The 19048-nt window shown below is 41.8% G+C and overlaps 1 protein-coding gene across 9 annotated transcripts in view; it reads left to right on the top strand.

Moving 5' to 3' along the window:
• Nucleotides 1-18147, top strand: part of med25 (mediator complex subunit 25) — a 33444-nt gene extending 15297 nt beyond the window's left edge. For 3 of the 9 annotated variants that reach the window (XM_015948724.3, XM_054740208.2, XM_015948730.3), the window contains 11 exons: nucleotides 1222-1323; nucleotides 4237-4322; nucleotides 7340-7397; nucleotides 7506-7613; nucleotides 8764-8940; nucleotides 14164-14280; nucleotides 14445-14516; nucleotides 16581-16745; nucleotides 16854-16974; nucleotides 17705-17740; nucleotides 17861-18147. In XM_015948724.3, the coding sequence (XP_015804210.3) occupies nucleotides 1222-1323; nucleotides 4237-4322; nucleotides 7340-7397; nucleotides 7506-7613; nucleotides 8764-8940; nucleotides 14164-14280; nucleotides 14445-14516; nucleotides 16581-16745; nucleotides 16854-16974; nucleotides 17705-17740; nucleotides 17861-17964 (1146 nt within the window). In that variant the 3' untranslated portion in view covers nucleotides 17965-18147. The remainder of the gene's footprint in view (nucleotides 1-1221; nucleotides 1324-4236; nucleotides 4323-7339; nucleotides 7398-7505; nucleotides 7614-8763; nucleotides 8941-14163; nucleotides 14281-14444; nucleotides 14517-16580; nucleotides 16746-16853; nucleotides 16975-17704; nucleotides 17741-17860) is intronic. The other 6 variants (XM_015948725.3, XM_054740210.2, XM_054740209.2 and 3 more) reach the window with 6 other exon arrangements.
• Nucleotides 18148-19048: the final 901 nt, after the last annotated feature.

The raw sequence follows: 19048 nt of genomic DNA, 5'->3' as shown, positions 1-19048 counted from the left end.
AGGTGCCACCCATGCACAAAGAAGTGCCCCACCTGGGCCACCCCATTTTAAAGGTCTGGACACGCCACTGCCTACGCGTGCACAGGGAGAACATGCAAACTTCATTCAGAGAGACCCCAGGCTGCGATGTGAACCCAGGACCTTCTTGCTGCAAGGCAACAGCGCTAGCCACTGTGCCACTGTGCAGCCCCTAATCTTTTAAATATTTTTCAATAATTATTGATATAGCTGTTATAGCTTTTTTTTTTCTAAATCGTCCAGCCCTACTTTTCTACCCTGTTCATGTTTAGCTGTCTTGTCAGCAGGTCTCCTCAGAAAGGGAAGAACTTGAAGGCATTCCTTCACTGTTTGAGTAAAAGGACACAAAATAAATTTAAGAACATTTAAAAAAATATTTCCTAACGGAAGTGGTGCCATGGAAATTAAAAGACCACCAGAAGCAGCAGCTGTTTGCAGATGAACATATTGTCTGAAGTTTAATATTAGGATGAATTGGTAATGTGCTAGTTCTGAGTACAGGAAAAAGAAATAATTTGTCTTCTTTGTTGCTTCAATCCTACGTGAGAATGTATTTTTACCAGGAACTAGGGCTGGGTGATACATCGAAAATGTATTACTATCAAAATTTCCGATTTGAACCGAAATACATTTTCCATGTCAATACATTCGATAATAAAAAAGACAAGAATCCGCACACTTCAATCTGCGATGTGAGAGCTTTATTTGTCGAGCTTTCGGTCAGAGACCTTCATCAGGAGTTGAGAAGGTCTCTGACTGAAAGCTCGACAAATAAAGCTCTCACATCGCAGATTGAAGTGTGCGGATTCTTGTCTTTTTTTCTACTTTTGGTTCAGCACCTCACCCAGATGAGCGGTGACTCCTACTGTAATACATTGGATAATTTAAAAAAAAGATGCCTGAAGGTTGGCGATGTTCAAGCCGCTGAAGCTGCACCACTTCAAGTGACATGAGGCGTGACTCAACGTAAGACACGTGACAGCCCCATCTAGTGGAAATCTTTAGTTTTTGCACATAAATGCTGTTATTGTCCATCTATCGTTATCAAGGTGAACTCTTCAATATTTTGTGATATTGGTTTTTAGCCCATATCGCCTAGCCCTACCTGGAACTGAAAAGTACACATTTAGTACAGTTTCTGGTTGTTGTTAAGTTTTGGTTGCAAACCTGTAGAGTCCGTCTAAGCTCCTTTTCTCTTTACAGGCTGCTGTGGCTGCAGGTCAAGTCAATCCAAATTCCATTGGACAGCCTCAAGGTGTAGCCAATAAGATCGTGGCATGGACAGGCGTGTTGGAGTGGCAGGAGGTAAAGAAACAATTCACAGTTTTTTAAATTCACAGGTATTTGGTCAAAAAAGAAACGTTGCCTGGAGCACAGTTCATTTCTTTGAGCTGAGTGTAAATCTCATGATGAGCGAAAATAAAACTTTCCAGAAGGTGTGTGTGTGTGTGTGCCGTTCTATCTAGTCGAAAACCCATCATACCAACAGTCAGACGTGGCTGCTTTGCTGCTTCAGGACCACTTGCTGTAATTGATGGAACCACGGTACCTGCACTCTAGGAGAACATCCTAAAGGAGAACGTCTGACCTTTAGCAAGCGTTGATGTAGAAAAACTAGCTTCTGTGTTTGAAACTAGACCATTCTGTAAAGATGAGTGGGAGAACACTCAGTTCTCACAAACCCATGATTTCAGTCGTCTCCGGTGGTGTTATAACCTCTTAATAAGTTCAAGGGTCAGTAACGTTTTCTCACGGGGCCTTAGGTTGTTTTTGATGGCTCTGCTCCCCGAACGAATGAATTGTTGTGCAGTTACTCAGGTCTTTAGAATTTGTTTTACGATCTGAAACGTTTGAGACTTTTACATCAGTGTCAAAGTTTCAATTTTAGAAGATTCACAGTGTGGCTTTCTTACCTTCTTAAAGAAACAAACAAGTTTGTCGATTTCCATAATTAATGCTATGCTAAAAAGCTAATCGCATCCAGCTTTATATTCTCTAAACGAGTATCATCGTCTCATCTCACCCGCAGCAATTACAGAACAAACATATTTCCTGGGGGGATTTCTAGTTACTGTCTTGTTTCAGTTCTTCATGAGATTAAAATTAAATAGCTGCACAAAGTTATCCGATCATCAACACGTCCAGAATCCATCATATGATTAGTGCTAATAACCACTTGCTATTGATTACGTTATAGTATAATTAATGACACATCATTTCCTGTCCTGCTTTCATCGGTTTGACACTAGGTCAGATCAATCCCATTTACTCACCCTGGAGAGTTGATGTGAACAGCTTTTATGTGAAGCTCATGAAGACTTTGTGTGTTTGTGTTTGGAGGCCAGGCCCGGATCGATCCCCTCCATCGACCCCAGCCTCGTCCTCCCTCATCTGTTATGTCAGAGTTATTGAGTCAGTTAAATTGATTTCAATAAGAATGAGAAGCTATGGAAATCTATTGTTTTTAAAGTCAAACACAATGGCAGACTGAAATAGAGGCACACAAAAAAATGCTCCTAATCGGCAATTCCTGCTCAGGTTAACCCATTAGGCTTTCTTTTTGGTATTTGAGCAGTTAAGGGGGGAATTGTATTTACCTTTTTTATTAATATTTATGTTTTGTGAAAAATTAAAAAGACACAAAGTAAAAGCCAGCAGAGAGAAGCCAATGGGACTTGGCAGGAGTTTGCACAAAATATGGTTTTATTAATATGATGTTGGCTGGGTTTCAGTGTGGAATCTGTGTGCGTGCGTGCGTGTGTGGTGTAACTTAGTGGGGTTTACTAACACACACTCACACTCCTTTTAATTTAAGGCAGATGAATTGTTTTGTTACTCTCTACATCTCCGCTCAGTGTCCTTTCTGCTTTAGCAAGCACTTAAAATAAATTACCCATTTGTCTTCAGCACAATAAATCTGTAATTGAGTACAGTAGACCTGACTAATGTGTGATTGATTAATCATTTATCCAGTATTGATCCCCTGAAGATGAGAGCTGGCAGGCTTCCTGATGGGAGTTTTGGTAATTGCTTGTCCTGATTGGGGTCACTGACAAAAGATCGAGCAGGACAGACTACATGTCTTTTACCTCTGCGGTGCTCTCTAATTGCACTTTGGCGCTACTCTGGCTTCTAAATCCTTTTCTGAGTTCGCTGTAGAGCTTTTGATGCAGAAAGCCACTGCTCAGCCGCACACGTCTCACTGCAAAGATAAATGTATCACATCTATGACTTGCATTATGTTCTATAATTGGTTGACAATTCAATTTAAATAGTTTAGGGTTGTCTTAAAAGGGCAGTAGAATGCCAAGCCACATGTATCTTGTTGTTTTTTGTTGAATAAAGACAGCTTGGGTGATCAAATGTAGCACACCAAATACTCAGATGTGTCTTTCTATGTAAATTAGCCTTCTTGAAGGGTGAGGGTGAAGCGATTGGTTATAGAGAACGTTCCGATGACGCATAATAAGCAAGCTACTCCCACTTACATCTGCATGTACCAACCCACTTCAGTGACTGGACTATATACATGTTGGTCTTGGGAACACTAATCGCAGAACAGTGCTAGCCCTGACTACTGCAAATGCTATCCTGAGCCACTGCTAAGGCTAGGCCGGGCTGCTGCTAACTTCCTTCTGGATGGAAGGAAAACCAAAAGAAAAATTGTTGAAGCACTCACAACTCCGGATGTACTGGGACACTTACTGTCTTACGATCAATTATAAATGACCCGCACTTGTGTAGCACCTTTCAGAGTCAGCGGACTCCAAAGCGCTTTACACCACATTTTATCATTCATCCATTCACACACACATTCACACGCTAGAGGGGATGAGCTACGGTGTAGCCACAGCTGCGCTCGGGCTCACTGACAGAGTCGAAGCTGCCGAGCACATGCGCCATCAGTCCCTCCCACCACCACCAGCAGGCAAGGCGGTTTGAGTGGTTTTAAGTGTGTCTTCCCCAACGACACAACAGCAGAGTTCTCTGTCCAGAGCCAGGGTCGAACCTTCCGATTACTGCACAACCCGCTCAACGCGTTGAGCTTCTGCTGCTGTCTTGTTCATCAGCTCCACAACCTGCAGGACAGTCATTCGACCAAATTCGATCACGGCACTTTCTCACTACTAAGTCGGTGAAACTCTGCGAACTTTGCTGGCACGAAGTTGCTTCTTTCTCCCTTTGTCTACTCTTCATGTTCCATTTTTATCCCCACAGAAACCTAAAGCTTCGTCTATGGACTCAGCCACCAAACTCACACGTTCTCTACCGTGTCAAGTTCACGTCAACCAAGGAGAGAATCTGTAAGTAGCTAAAACCAACGTCTGACCTCACAGTTTCAAATTATTTATTTATTTATTTATTATTATTTATTTAACTTATGTTTTTCAGGAGGATAAACTGCTTGAGATGTAACATCTCGTTTTCGAGCAGGTCCTCCTACAACACAACCAATAACAAATAAGGTGGCAGAGTTAGAAAGTTATAACAGACTTAAAAAAAAAGAAGGAAAGTAAATAATAGTAAAATTAATGATATGTATAAATATATATATACACACGTAAATATAAACACATAAGCATGGATACATAGATACCAACACGTGTACATACGTACATACATACCTATATACAAAATTAAATTAAATAAAACTGCTGTGAGGCACTCAAAGAGAAATAAGGGCAAGAAATTACATTGTAAATAAACCTAAAGTGAAGTAATATCCCATTTGAATACAAAGTTTGGCAACGAAATACAGCATGTTAGCCAGTGAATGCACAAAATCATTATAGTAAAGATTAAACAAAGCAACTACAGCTCGGCTTTACATAAGCATAAACAGTGCGGGAAAATTGACGAATTGTTGAGATGGATCTTAATTCAGTGGGTAATTTATTCCAGTCCTGAGGAGCTTTAACACAAAAGGCGAGTCTTCCCACCTCCTTTTTAAAACGAGGAACAACAAATGATGGAAGAGTAGTTAAGCGGGTGGAATACAAGGAATCAATGGGAACCAAAAGTGTTTTTAGATAAAGTGGGAAATCAAAATAAATGCACTTAAACATAAATATCAACCAATGAAATTGTCGTCTAGCTTTTAAAGGAAGCCAACCAAGAAGATCATACATATAACAATGATGAGTGTTAAATGAACACCGCGAAATGAAACGACACAAACTGTTATAGACGACATCAAGGGACCGCAGGCTAGAAACTGTTGAGTTTTGGTATAAAATATCAGAATAATCAATGATCGGCAACAGAAGCTGAGTGACGATGCGCTTTCGTACAATAGGTTCAAAGCAATTTATTGAGTTATAAAGGATACGTAAACACCGTGTGACCTTAAGACATGTTGTGTGAATGTGAAATTTAAAAGACAGCTCTGGCTCCAGCCAAGCTCCTAAATATTTCATTTTAACAGACGGTTGAACCGGGGAGGAATCCAAAAAATAAAGATTAATGTTTTTGACAGACACTAATCAGCAACATGAGTCACACACCAGATAATTTTTCACTAAAGGCTCCGTCTATACCACTCCAGATATTAGTTTAAATAGATTTTATTTCTCTGATAATGCAAACTCTGCAATTGTCGGGTGTATCAGAGATGGACAGGAAGCTGAGTACAGAGAGCTGGTGGAGCGCTTTGTGGCATGGTGTGGAAACAATCGTCTGACCTTGAATGTGAACAAAACAAAGGAGATGATTTTAGACTTCAGAAGAAACAGGGTGGAGTCAAACACTGTTTTCATCATGGGAGAAGAAGTGGAGAAGGTTAAGGAATACAAATACCTTGGAGTTCACCTGGACAACAGACTGGACTGGAGAAAGAACAGCCAAGCTGTTTACAAGAAGGGACACAGCAGACTGCACTTCTTGAGGACGCTTAGGTCCTTCAATATCTGCAGCAAGATGCTGCAGATCTTCTACAAGTCTGTTGTTGAGAGTGTAATCTCTTCAGCCATCGTCTGTTGGGGTAGCAGCATCAGAAGCAGGGACCTGAAAAGGCTCAACAGCCTAATAAAAAGGCTGGTTCTGTTCTGGGGACGACTGTGGAACCGCTGGAGGAGATAATGCAGAGAAGGATTCTCCAGAGAATCAAGAAAATTATGGACAACCCTGAGCATCATCTTCACAAGACTGTCCGACAACGGAAGAGTGTCTTCAGTCAGAGGCTTCTTCAGTTTCGCTGCAACACTGACCGCTACTGGAGATCCTTCCTGCCAACAGCCATTGTAATATACAACAACTCTTTAATGACTTGATTATTATTATTATTATTCTGAGCTACTACAGCAATCAGTTTCCCTCTGGGATTAATAAAGTATTTTTGAATTGAATTGAAATTTTGACAGAAAATGCTGAAATACCCCTATTACACCACTAGGTGGAGAGGGTAACTGGAAAACCAACCTTAGCTTGGATAAATATTCTCCCAGCCAGGTATCTTGTGTCTTCTTAAAGGCGCCAGTAACACATTTTTAAAACATGTGCTTTTATGTCAACTTTATTCATCAAAATAAATAAAGTGGATTTAAAACCAGCCAATGATGTGTTGCCTGTGTGTAAATGTGTGTGTTTAGGAAAATATCTCATGAGCTACTGGACAGATTTGAATAAAACTCTCAGTAATTCTGCATTAAATGTATTTCTATAACTAATTGACTTTTGGAGTCAACCCAGTTCACGATGGCAGCCACAGCAGCACTCCTTCATAGACGTCTAGGCCTTTTATCCATCTTTACGAAGCACTTGAAGCTGTTATGACTTCATGTAGACGTGTTAAAATGTGGAATAAATCATTCCTAGTGAATCAGATTGTTGGTGATGAAGTAAACTGAGATTTCTGCTCAAGTGTTTGTCATTTTTGGGTGTTTTATTAGCTTCTAAATTATGCTGACAATCTCTTAATTGGTGCTTGAACTGTAGTTTTTATGACAATAATCTGTTATTTGTCTTATTTAGTGGAATTCTTCTGGGTTCCTCCCTGTTCTCCATCTTGTTTGGCTTTGTTCTTTATTCTTGCCTCAGAAAGTTCTTGGTGCCTTTAAAGTTGCATTCCTTCTTTCAGCATTTGATTAGATTGCAGGACGTATCTGCAGTCTTTTTAAATTCACATCTCTAAGGTATTTTGGTGATGACCGATCAAACTAACGTTCCTCTCATTTGAACCGTTTGTCTTCATCGTCCAAAAAGCATCTTCAATGTAAAATTCTGCCATCAGATCACGGACCCGTCTTAAACAGTTTAAATATTGTGTTTATCTGATTTATGTGAGCTGTGGCGTCACACGTGACGTTTTTCTGTCTCCTAACAGAAACACAGAGCAGTGGCCCCAGAAGCTCATCATGCAGCTGATCCCACAGCAGTTACTGGTGGGACAGCTTTGTTGTTATTTTTGTTGACGCACATTAAAGTGTTATGCTGACTCCTCTTTAGTATTAGTGTGTAATTAAACTCTTCTTTGGCTGTTTTTCCTGTAGACAACCTTAGGGCACCTTTTCAGAAACTCGCGAATGGTTCAGTTTCTCTTTAACAACAAGGACCTGGACTCGCTGCGGGGCCTGTACCGCATTATGGCCAATGGTTTTGTGAGTTTTGACTTAATGTGTGTTTCTAACATTTTTCCATGAGTGGACGCTGGCTTTAGTTTCAGCCCCTGGAACCTTGTCCTTTATTAACCCTGTAGGAGGCCTGTTGGCTTTTGAGTTTGTTACTTTTAACCCCCAAATTCCACTACCTCCGCTCCGACACGAACGCCCGAGCAAAATCGGTCCCGTTGTAGTCAATCAGAGCAATTCCACTACTGCGGCCGTGCTCCGGCAGTGCGGCGCAGTGCGCCGCCCTCTGTTCCAGCATCCGGCAAAAATAGAATCGATCCTATTTTCGCCGGTCGCCGGAGCACCTCCGCAGTCAATGGACAGAAATCACAACCGCCCAACAGGAAAAGGAGCAAGCACAACTTCCGTTTTTCACAATAAATCGATAAACAAAAGGCGTTTTTTGTTTCATATGCACAGGTTTAACAACTTTTAACAACTATCAATGGCGGCTGAAGTTTAAATGCACAAAAGTAAGCCATAAATACAGTTTCCACTATCAAAGCAGTCACCCTTTGTTGATCCAAACTCTGCTGATCTCTCAACACAAATGATGGGCAGATTAAACAGTTCATGCCGATGCTTCTCCCACACAACGGGTGTTTGGATCTAACTTCCGCGTTTATTGCTCGGACTGTATCGCAAGATCTCGAAAATCCCGCGCATGCTTGTTTGCCCACCTCAGGTCTCCGCACCGGAGCGGAGCCGTTGCAGAGCGGGTACCAAGAAAAATTGAGTTCGGAAGCGAGCGGCTGCGGAAGGCGGGGCGGACCGGAGCGGAGGTAGTGGAATTTGGGGGTTATTTTAAACATGTCATCTTTTAGGACCAAAATGGTCATTTCCGAAATGTGCGCATTACTGCTTAGGTTGGTTTGATGTGATGCTAGAAATACTAAGAATGGAGTAAGGCGTTAATAGAGTTTAGAACAGCTGAGCTCTTGCTCTGGAGATTTTGATTCACCACCCAGCGAAGGCACAATACCAATGAAGCTAATACCATTTGCATTCAGTTCATAAAGCGGGTATGTTTGATTGGGTAGAACAGCTCAGAAGTAGGTTGTGTCCCCAAGCGTGAGCCCATCACATTATTACAGCCAGGTCTCATGTTGGGAGTCTTAATCTACGCTGTGACCCTCCACAGGCGGGCTGTGTCCACTTTCCTCACACCACTTCGCCATGTGAGGTGCGAGTGCTGATGCTGCTGTACTCTTCCAAGAAGAAAATATTCATGGGCCTCATCCCCAACGACCAGAGCGGCTTCGTCAACGGCATACGGCAAGTGATCACCAACCACAAGCAGGTCCAGCAACACCGAGCGGTGAGTGGAGACGGGAGGAGGGACCGGTGGGATGACAGTGTTGTCTGATAAAACTTTACTTTGTGGTTAGTTTTTAAAGAGTATTCTGGCAGAGTTATCAAAAGACTTGTGCTGAGCTTCACCCCTGCGTGCACTCGTGCATTGTGCCACTGCTGTGATATTGATGCTTTTAATAGCATAAGAATTCCATGTAAATCCTTGTGAAGAGCGAAAGTGAACAAGAGTTTATAAAATGGCATTTCATGACACGTTGGAATAAGAAGCTGTTTAATGGTAGCCTGGCAAGCCATCCTATGTATGTGAGTATATAGTCTGGCCACGACCCAGAGCTCAGTTATGAGGTGGAACCTACGGTTGTCTACGATACTCACCGTTACCGATCAGTCAGTGGATGTCAGTCAATGGGGCAGTACACACCGGGAGAGTCTCAGCCACAGAGCTGCTTCCCTGCCGTGCTCCTCGCTGGGTTCGCAAGATCACAAAATCCCTCAAGTTCACGCCATCCGCCATTAAACCAAAGAGAAGGAAATCACGTCTGATTTAGCGCTTTGATGATGTTCTTCTCCACTGCCAGGATTAAAGCCATGACCAACACACCACTGCACTTCTGGAACGCTGCTGGGAGTAAATAAGCCGCTAGGTCACTTGTATTGACCAATCCAAGCAACTAAAACAGAAGATAAGAATACCGATCAAAAGCAGATAAAACATGAGGAATACTAAACACATTAAAACAATAAAACGAGTCACTGCCTAAAAGCCACATCACAGAAGTGGGTCTTTAAACGAGATTTAAAAACCGCCAATGATGGAGCCTGCCACAGCTTTGGGGCAGCATGCACAAATGCTCGTTCACCCGTGATTTGTATCGCTTCCGGGGAGTGCAAAGCAGCAGGAGGTCTTATCAATATAGATATGAAATTATCGCTGCGATAGTCTTTCATTTGGAAAATTATTCTGGGTTTTACTCTGAAACAGTGTGTGATTTCCTGTCTAGCCCTATATTACCGCAGAAGGTGTCATGTCCCAGAGGTGTCTCGCGGCAACAATGGAACCTGAGTACCTTTAGCGACGCGGCTTGTCGCTTCTGGGATGCAGCTGAAAATTTCTGCTTCGTAACTACTTTGAATCACCCCCATTGACTATAATGGCTTTTAATTTCAAACTGTCATGTATCGCGGCTGTTACACGCCACTGATGCTTCCAGTATGAAGTGGGGGTTAGTTCTTTCGCTCCGTTGCATCACCTCGCCCATCAACCCGACAGAGCACTGTGATTGACATAACACAATACTGCTAAGGCCAGTGGTAGGCCTGCTGTGTCTCCAAAGGAACTGGCCAGACCGACCTGCTGAGAAGCATCAGTTTGCTTTTGCTACGTTCTGTCTAGATTTCTAGGCTAGTTTTAAGTTCCCATAAGTAATACAGCGAAACAATCACAAAACCATCTAATGACTCAATCTTTAAAAAAACTAAAATTCTTAGGTCTTTTAAGGAAATAAAATATCAAGCATTTTTAGAACATAATTTCAAACATGTTTGTTTGTGTCGTTCAGCTTTTAAGAGACAGTGTGTAGTTTTTACCATTAATCTCAGGAAAAATCCATCGAAATGTCGTTGAAAGTGAATTAAATGACGCCCAGTTGTTGAAAATGTTGGCGGCTTCATAACATATAACCATAAAAATGAGGTCTAAAATACTTTGGCGCTGGTCTAAGTCTCTGGGCGACTAAACTTTCTCCATTCATAAACGTTGTTTTACACACTTAAATCTTCACACGTTGCCAGTGATGAAAGAGAGTCTGATGGGCTTGTCATTTTGCTGGAGGTTAAAAGATTTGACAAAGTATTTGTTTGAAAATTACTCTTTTTGGCCCTAATGGCCCTCTGTTGGTAAGGCCTTACTTGAACACAAAATACTGCTTGTTTACAACGATTTTAGGTATGTACTACCCCCTACCGCCAGGGAAAATACACACCATCACTTTAAACAACAGAGCGGGGTATTTATGTTTCAGACTGTTTAGGTGTGCCCCTTATGGAAGTGCAGATCTTCAGGGATGTGATCAGAACATCAGGAGACAATGCTCAGGTTGTTGTTTGTTTTTTGTCTCAGTGGCCAGGGTCGACCTGTCCTCGTCACTGAATTCTTTACAGGCTAAAAACTGCCACCTTGTTCACATGACATAAAAATTTCACTTCCTCTCCCTGCTCATCTTCTTCGCCCTAGACGAGGAGATTTAGAACGTGTTCTCTGGATTAGCCGTCTCCTCCGTCAAGCGGCTCCTGGAGAAGTGCTGCGTGACTGTTAAACAATGCAACAACCTGCCAGATGATGAGCGCCTTACTCTTTAAAAATAAAGCTTCTTGTCGACTTTACATGAGTTGGTTTACATTTCTGTTTGTGCGCTGCTCTCATCAGTGTTGATAGCGCTTGTCTACTCATCCTGTTAATGTAACGTCTTCACATAAAGTACGTCGGCCCAGTGTGTGACTCGTAAGTATGAGCACCGGGGCATTTAGAGGAGACATGAAATTTTAACCAAGACGTATTTTTTTTCTGCCTCTTGTGTATCATCGCATATTCAACACTGCATTGCTAATAAGGAAGTGCTCCTGCAGTCTTAACGTAATTAAAATTTCAATTTGGACCAGTAGGTTTCTCTGTGCAGAGCCCCAGAGTGGCATTCTTTTTGCAGTGTGTTCCTTTTTTCAGCGAGTCGGAATATTATTCTTTTGTAAGTGATGCAGGCTCTTCATCCAGGATCGTACAGGTCACTGGGTCGAAGGCAGGAGATGAATCACAGACGGCAGAGAAGGAACAAGCAGCTGTTTCATTACTTCCCTTAAAAGACACAAAGCTGCGGGTTTCACTGCTGTTGTCGGTCGCAGAGCGTGCCGCGTATTAGCACAATCCCACCATGAATTGTTCAGATTCAGTAAGATGGATGGGTGAAGGTGTTTTTCCATCACATTTCCCTCAGCCCAAAGTTAATAATTTTTACTCGGTGTGGAGATGAAACGTCCTTCATCCCCCCTTTGCGTCTCCCTCAGTGTGGAAACACACAATTCACCACAGCACCTGCAGAGCACAGGAGCTCAGGAGCAGCTCTCCTCCTCATATTCATTTAAAACTAAAGAACTGTGCCGGTAGAGTGTCAGAATCAGGACAATATTAGAATTTTAGGTTTATTTTTTTTTTATTCTCGAGTTTCCTCAGCTCATCTTTCTGCTGCCTGGTTAAAGCCGGGATACCTCCTTTCTTGTTACTGTTTCCTATTTTTAAGTGATATTTGTTTGTCGTTTCCCCCGCCTCTCCAGATTATGCTAACAAGTTTAGTCTTCAAGCTTGAGTTTGTTTAAAAAGCGTGAAATCTGAAATGGCAAACACCTCAGCAGGTGGTGCTTGAAGTTAAATCTACATTATCCTCCGTGTTTGTTTTCACTTTCCATCTGCTCGCCACAGAAGAAGGTGAAAATGCAGCCTCGCACACTTTCAGCATTGTTAGCACAGTAAACGCCAATTACATGCAGCAAATATGTGTTCTGTAAATATACTTTATGCATGCAGGAGTGTGTCAGAATGCCTCACTGTCAGGATGTGGACAGTCATGGTGGGATGGTAGGAATCCTGTTTACTAACCTAAAACAATACCTGCATATGGTTATTGTTCGAGAATGATTTCTGCTGTTCATTTTGTCTCAATATATAAACCTCTCTGTTGATTACATCTTTTTGTTTTACTTTATTTATTCTTTTTTAAATTAGTTGCAATTAAATTAGCTGGATTTAAAATTTAAATGAATATCTTCCCGTGGGCTCACCACTCGTGGGAGGGGCCAAAGGGGTTGGGTGGTAGCTGGAGGCGGGGACTTTGGCACCTCTCTGGTGGGGAAACAACCTAAGTTGGTGCGCAAGGTTGAGAGGTTCAGACTAGATATAGCCAGGCTCACGTCGACACATAGCTCTGGCTCCAGAACCAGTTTCCTAGAGAGAGCTTACACTCTACCACTCTGAGACGCACCTAGGAGGTTGTTGCCCTCCTATCTTGGTGCCTGTATGTTGGGGTTTACCCCCGTGAACGAGAGGGTAGCCTCCCTCTGCCTACGTGCCACGGAAGGTGCCTCCATTGCTAAGGCAGCCGACTGGATCTGTGGCTGCAGGGCTGTCAGTGCCTGTTGTGGCGGCTGGTGGACACCAGTGGTTAGGGATGCTGCCAAGTCCTTTTGGCCTGTGGTACTCCCGAGGCAGCTGATAGGTACTGGTGGACTGCGGCTCAGCTGGTCCTTGGGGTGGGGGGAGGGGTTAGTGATGCCATGGAGCAAGACCTCCATACAAATTCTAGTCCACCGTCCAGCACCTCAGGTGGGGCTGTGCAATCTGACGATATGAGATCTTTAAGGATTATAATGTTATGATGATCTACCAAAGCTCGGAGATCGTAGAGTCGTCCATTTGGGCCATTTTTTCTGGACGGGCACACACCATTCGTTTGTTTAGCTGAGGTGCTCGGTAGAGCTGAGGAGAATAATCTAAGAATCGATGCATTAAGATGCAGACTTAAACAATTGTGAATCTTTGAAGAAACACACCGTACTCTCTTATAGCGGCTAGCCACTAGCTTGCTCAGTCTCAGCAGTCATTACATGTGTTCTCACACATTTGCTCAATCAGGAAACCTCTGGGTCAGTGTTCTGCTTTAAACGTTGCATTTGGCTAGGGGACATTTGTCTGTGTTTTAGCGAGCCTTTTCCCTGTGGCTGCCGACCGGAGCTTTGCTTATTCTGTCTGTGTGGAGAGACAGGCCAAACCCTTCCTCCGCGTAGTCAGGAAACCGCTACGGAGATCAGCGAGACACAATAGTGAGAGTGTTGGGCTAGACCAACCTGCAGAGCAAAATCTTTAGCTACTGCTGCGGTTGGTCTGGATTTCTAGTGTAGACTCATTTCTACCACAAATATTAGAAAAGTAAATATTTAAACATGCGTCAGTAAATAATCAATACCTGAATCAACACGAGCCAACACCTGGAAACACATTTAGAAAAATGTCTCCTTTGTTTACTGGAACTGGCCTACAGGGGGCGCTTGTTTAGTTCCAGCTTTAACTCCCAGACGTTTGGTTTATATTTATGCCGTTGGGACAAACTGAGTAGATAACGGTGATTCTCTGATTAAACATAACTAATGACTGCTTCCTTTTTGTTGGTGTTTTTCATGCTAGCAGCAAATGGGTGGAGCGGGGGGTCCAATGCAGCCCAATCAGGTTCCCCCCAACCAGAATTTTCTGAACAGAGCCCCTGGTCCCATTCCTGTTTCCCATGGTAACGTCCAGCAGCAGGTAAATACGTCCTTTCTGCAGGGTTTTCCATACTAACTTTCTCCTCACACATCCTGTTGAGGACACTTTGACTGTATGCACCTGGTGACTCTTTCCTTTGCATTTCTGTTATTCTTCTCACTGTTCCATCTTGCTGCTGCCCTTCTCCTTCTATCTCCATCCAGTCTGTGGTGGTGGGCATGACACCAGTTAGTCAGGTCTCTATAATGGAGGAGCAGCAGAGGCAGAGCAACATGGTGAGAACCAAAACCTTCAAACTAGCATGTGCAGATACTGCCTTTTTTCTTGTTTCTTCACTTTTCCACTGCTATAGTTATGACAAACTCATTTCAAGGCTTCATAAGCATTTGAGACGAGTTTTTACTTTCCACTGGGTAAAATAATGCTTTGTTTTGTGTGTAATATTGTGCAAAATTCTCCTGTTATCCTTTGTGTCTTTATACTTCAAACATATGTCTGTAATCCTTTAAGGTGGTCTTGATCAGTACTTCTTCTAACTTTCTGAAGGTCTTGAAGTTTTCCTTCGGGCTTTGACTCAACTCGTTCACGATCTTCTTCTTGGGTTTGGCTGTTGGAACATTTTGTGAATTATGTGCCAAAAAATGAGAAAAGTGTAAAAAAAAAAAAAGTAAATAAATAGGTGTCTGATCCCAAAAATGAACAGTATATGAAAGTCCTCTCTGGAAAAATAAAAATATAAATCCAGTAAAGAAAAAGCAACGGGTCAACAGAAAAGCTAGAACCAAAGAACGGACTAGCGCTGGTCTGCAAATGATAAACAGCGGCACTTAAGTAAGACTCTTCTGGAGGACTCATGATGAAAACCGTTTAAATGGTTACAAAAAATGAGTCCACTTTCTTTAAAAGACAAAAAGAGGATGTGGACTGAATTGAGACTTTTGCACATCACTGTATGCAAACACAAACCTTTTGCTTTTGAACTGACAATTATGTACATTTGAACTTTATCAGCTCGTTTTGAATGTAGCTAAACCGTGCGTTTTGCTGTTAAGCTGTGTTTAAACTACAAGTGAAAGTCAAAACATTTGAATTTTGTATAAAAGTCCATTTATTTTAGTAATTCAACTAAAGCAGGGCTATTCACTTCCGGGCCTCGAGGATCGGTATCCAGCACGTTTTGGTTTTAATTCCGCTTCAACACACCTGATTTCAATTAGTAGGTGATTAACAGGCTTCTGCAGAACCTGATGAGCTGCTGCACAGGTGATTCAACCACTGAATCAAGCGTGTTGGACCAGAGAAACCACTAAAACGTGCTGGATAGTGGTCCTCGAGACTCAGAGTTGAGTAGCCCTGATCTAAAGGCTCAGGAACTTTTTGCAGATGTTTTGGATTCTTTAGCTGGTTAGAGTGACTCTTTGAACCCACAGCATTGAACCTGTTCACAATATTCTAATTATCTGAGATTCTGAATGTGGGGGTTTCATAAGCTGTAAACCATAATCATCACAATTATAGCATAAAGACGTGAAATATCTGGCTTTGGATGGAACGAGTCTGCCTCGTATATTAGTTCCAGCTTTTAGGTTGAGTTCCTAAAATGAATCAACTTTGTCACCTTATTTTATTTTTTTAGTTTTACTTATATATATACATATATATATATATATATATATATATATATATATATATGTATATATATATATATATATATATACATATATATATATATATATATATGTATATATATATATATATATATATATATATATATATATATATATGTATATATATATATATATATATATATATATATATATATATATATATATATGTATATATATATATGTATATATATATATATATATATATATATATATATATATATATATATATATACATATATATAAAAGCTTATTAAACATTTTTGGATCCAGTTATATGACATTTAACAGCTTCTCATACACGCAGTACGTTGCTCGTGGCGCTGCAGTAGGTCTTCAGGAGACGTTTCCATTCAGCTGATTAGAAACAAGCTCCTCCTACTGAAGCAGCTTGTGTTTCCTCTGCTAAGTTTGGATCAAGGCTGTTAGGTAAACACAGGTAAAGCAAACAGTGAAAGAAGAAAGTGTTGGAAAATGAAGTCGAATACACATAAAATTAACAAAAATCTTTGTTTCATAATATTTGCGAGTTAAAGTTAATGTTTTTAACGGTTTAGATGGTGGTCTGCTATAAAGACTTTATTGCAGCGTTGCTCCTTGGTAGTTGTGTGATTCGTGTCGGTATGGGATGCTAACGAGCTGCAAGATCTGATGAACTGATTGAAATGTTTTTAGATGACGATGAGAGCAGCCGGACCAGCCAATCAGCAGCCAGCGGTTAGCGGAGCTCCGCCCAATCAGGTCACTCAGAGCGGACAGCCTCCGGGTTCCATACTTCGACTTCCGAACCCCGGAGCCAATCCACAGCTTCGCAGCCTCCTCCTGAGTCAACAGCAGCCAGTAAGAACAGCTGCTGGAGTTTACTTCTTTGTTTTGAGTCATGATTTTTTTACTCTGCGCTTCTACGGGCGAAGTTAACGCTCCGCTTATGTCTCTGTGTCCTTGCAGCAGAATGCGGTGTCTCACATGCCAAACATGATGTCCCATCAAGGCTTAGGACAGCAGCTGGTCCACTCGGCACCAGGAGGGGGGGCTCAAATGCAAGGCCAGTGGAGGCAGCCGATGACAGGTCAGCAGTTCAATTAAGATTTTTCTGCTTCAGTTGCAGAAAGATTTCTTCTTCTTTTTTATAATCTTTGGTTATTTTTATCGCTCCGTTTGCTCCACATATACTTTACTGGTCGCATAATCCTAATATACTCATGAACTGTAAAAGCTGTATTAGTACTGGTTTGTTTATATACAGATTTAAACATCAAAGCAGCCAATCTAGCTGCCAGGTTGGTTTATGTCACGTAGGGTTGGGCGATACGGCCTGAAATCAATATCACGACATATTGAGCATTTCACCTCGATAACGATAAATGGACGATAACTACAGGTATGCACAGAAACTTAAGTAGTCCACTAGATGGGACTGTCACGTGTGTTACGTTGAGTCACATTTTTAAGGTGATACAGCTTCTTAAAGGGACCTGAACGTTGCCAACCCACACACATCTTTTCATTTTTTATTATCAAATGTATTGACATGGGAAGAATTTTGATAATGATACATTTTCCATTTACTGCCCATCCCTATAATGTGGTTTGGCTGATGATTAGCTACATAGTTTTATTAATAAAAATTGTTAGAACAAAGAAAATCAAAACACTATGAAAGATCTTTTCTGCTACAGTTCGGTTATATTCTGTTAAAATTATCATTTAATTATTTATTATTTTAGCATCTTTTGTAAATGGGGCAGTAGACGCATCTTCAATAAAAGAAGCCTTTAATAAATTCTTGTGTTTGTTAGGGATGGACGTTCAGGCAGCAGAGGAAATCCTCGCAGGTCAAAAGCTGGTTTAAAAATCCTTGAACATATTTAACGCACCATGTCATGAGTAAAACTCTGGGTGTTACGCGATACAAGCGGGGCTTTTGAAAGAATTGTTTGTGTTTTTCTGTGCAGGTCAGATGCTGATGTCCGGAGGTCAGAGGGGACCCGTGCCCCAGCCCGGGATGTCCCAAGTCTCCAGTGTGATAGAGGAGGAAATGCTCATGGACCTGCTCTGACCAAGCGTGGTGGACTCTGTAATATAATTTCTCGTCAGTTCCGAGCAGCAGTTCTGGGCTCATAGATCTGTTATTTCTTTTATTTTTGTTTTTGCTACAAATATTTGATATAAGTAAGAAATAAATCATGTATTTTCAGGCTTTTGAACATCAGCTCTCAGCTTGAGTTAACTAGGAACTTGAAAGTGTGTGTGTGTGTGCGTGCGTGCGTGCGTGCGTGAGTGTGTGTGTGTGTGTGTTATTTTTCTTTCATGTAAGTGGTCTAAAAGTGGGCCGCGGATCCTTTGTTCTACCAGCTGGACCGGACCATGGAGAACGGTCCATTAAGTCTCTATAAACTCAACTCATCTACAAGTTTTACATCCCAACATTAAAGTGAAAACTGCTGTTTAGTTCTCTTTTATTTAAAATGTTTGTTTTTGTCCTTTTGATCAAGGTGAAATAAAAATTTCTGTAATTTCTTTGTTTAATTATTCATCAAATTAGTTTGAGAATCAAATGATTGAATGAATCTGGATAACGGAGCAGAGACTCGGTCTGCTCTCTGCAGCGCCGTGCCGGTCTTCACGCTAAGCCTCCACGCTCCTGCTGCTTGTGCTCTAAAGGTAAGGATGGATACTGAAATAGGCACAGTAACAAAGAGTTCAGTGTCTGTTTCTGCCAAACAGTGTTAATTTTAACTACTCCCAATATGTCGAGGAACCATAGAGGGCCGTGCTGTGCCAAGTAGTTCTACCAGATGGCATCAGTTGGCTGCGTTTCCATTGGCATAATGTACGATAAGGGTGGCTGCATGTGCACGTGCTACACACTTCATATATGTGCATGCAGTCTGCTTTACGCATCCTGGTGCGCTTGATCAGACTTAAACGTGATCCTGACTCAGAGGGATGCTGAAGCTGCGGAACAATAGGAGCCAAATGCTCATGAACTTTGCTGAACCTCACAGAAAAGCGTGCATGACACACATCAGTTTGGGCTGTTACTTGAGTGTACACACAACAGGAAGTGATGTCAGACCCTGTCACCTGGGAGACAGAGACGGTTGCTAAGAGACTGTGACAGTGAGTTCTTGTTTGGGAGC

This window comes from Nothobranchius furzeri, chromosome 5 (genome assembly GCF_043380555.1).
Source record: "Nothobranchius furzeri strain GRZ-AD chromosome 5, NfurGRZ-RIMD1, whole genome shotgun sequence".
Classification (NCBI taxonomy): domain Eukaryota; kingdom Metazoa; phylum Chordata; class Actinopteri; order Cyprinodontiformes; family Nothobranchiidae; genus Nothobranchius; species Nothobranchius furzeri.
Note: the sequence above shows the minus strand (reverse complement) of the source record. Positions and strands in the feature narration are given on the sequence as shown.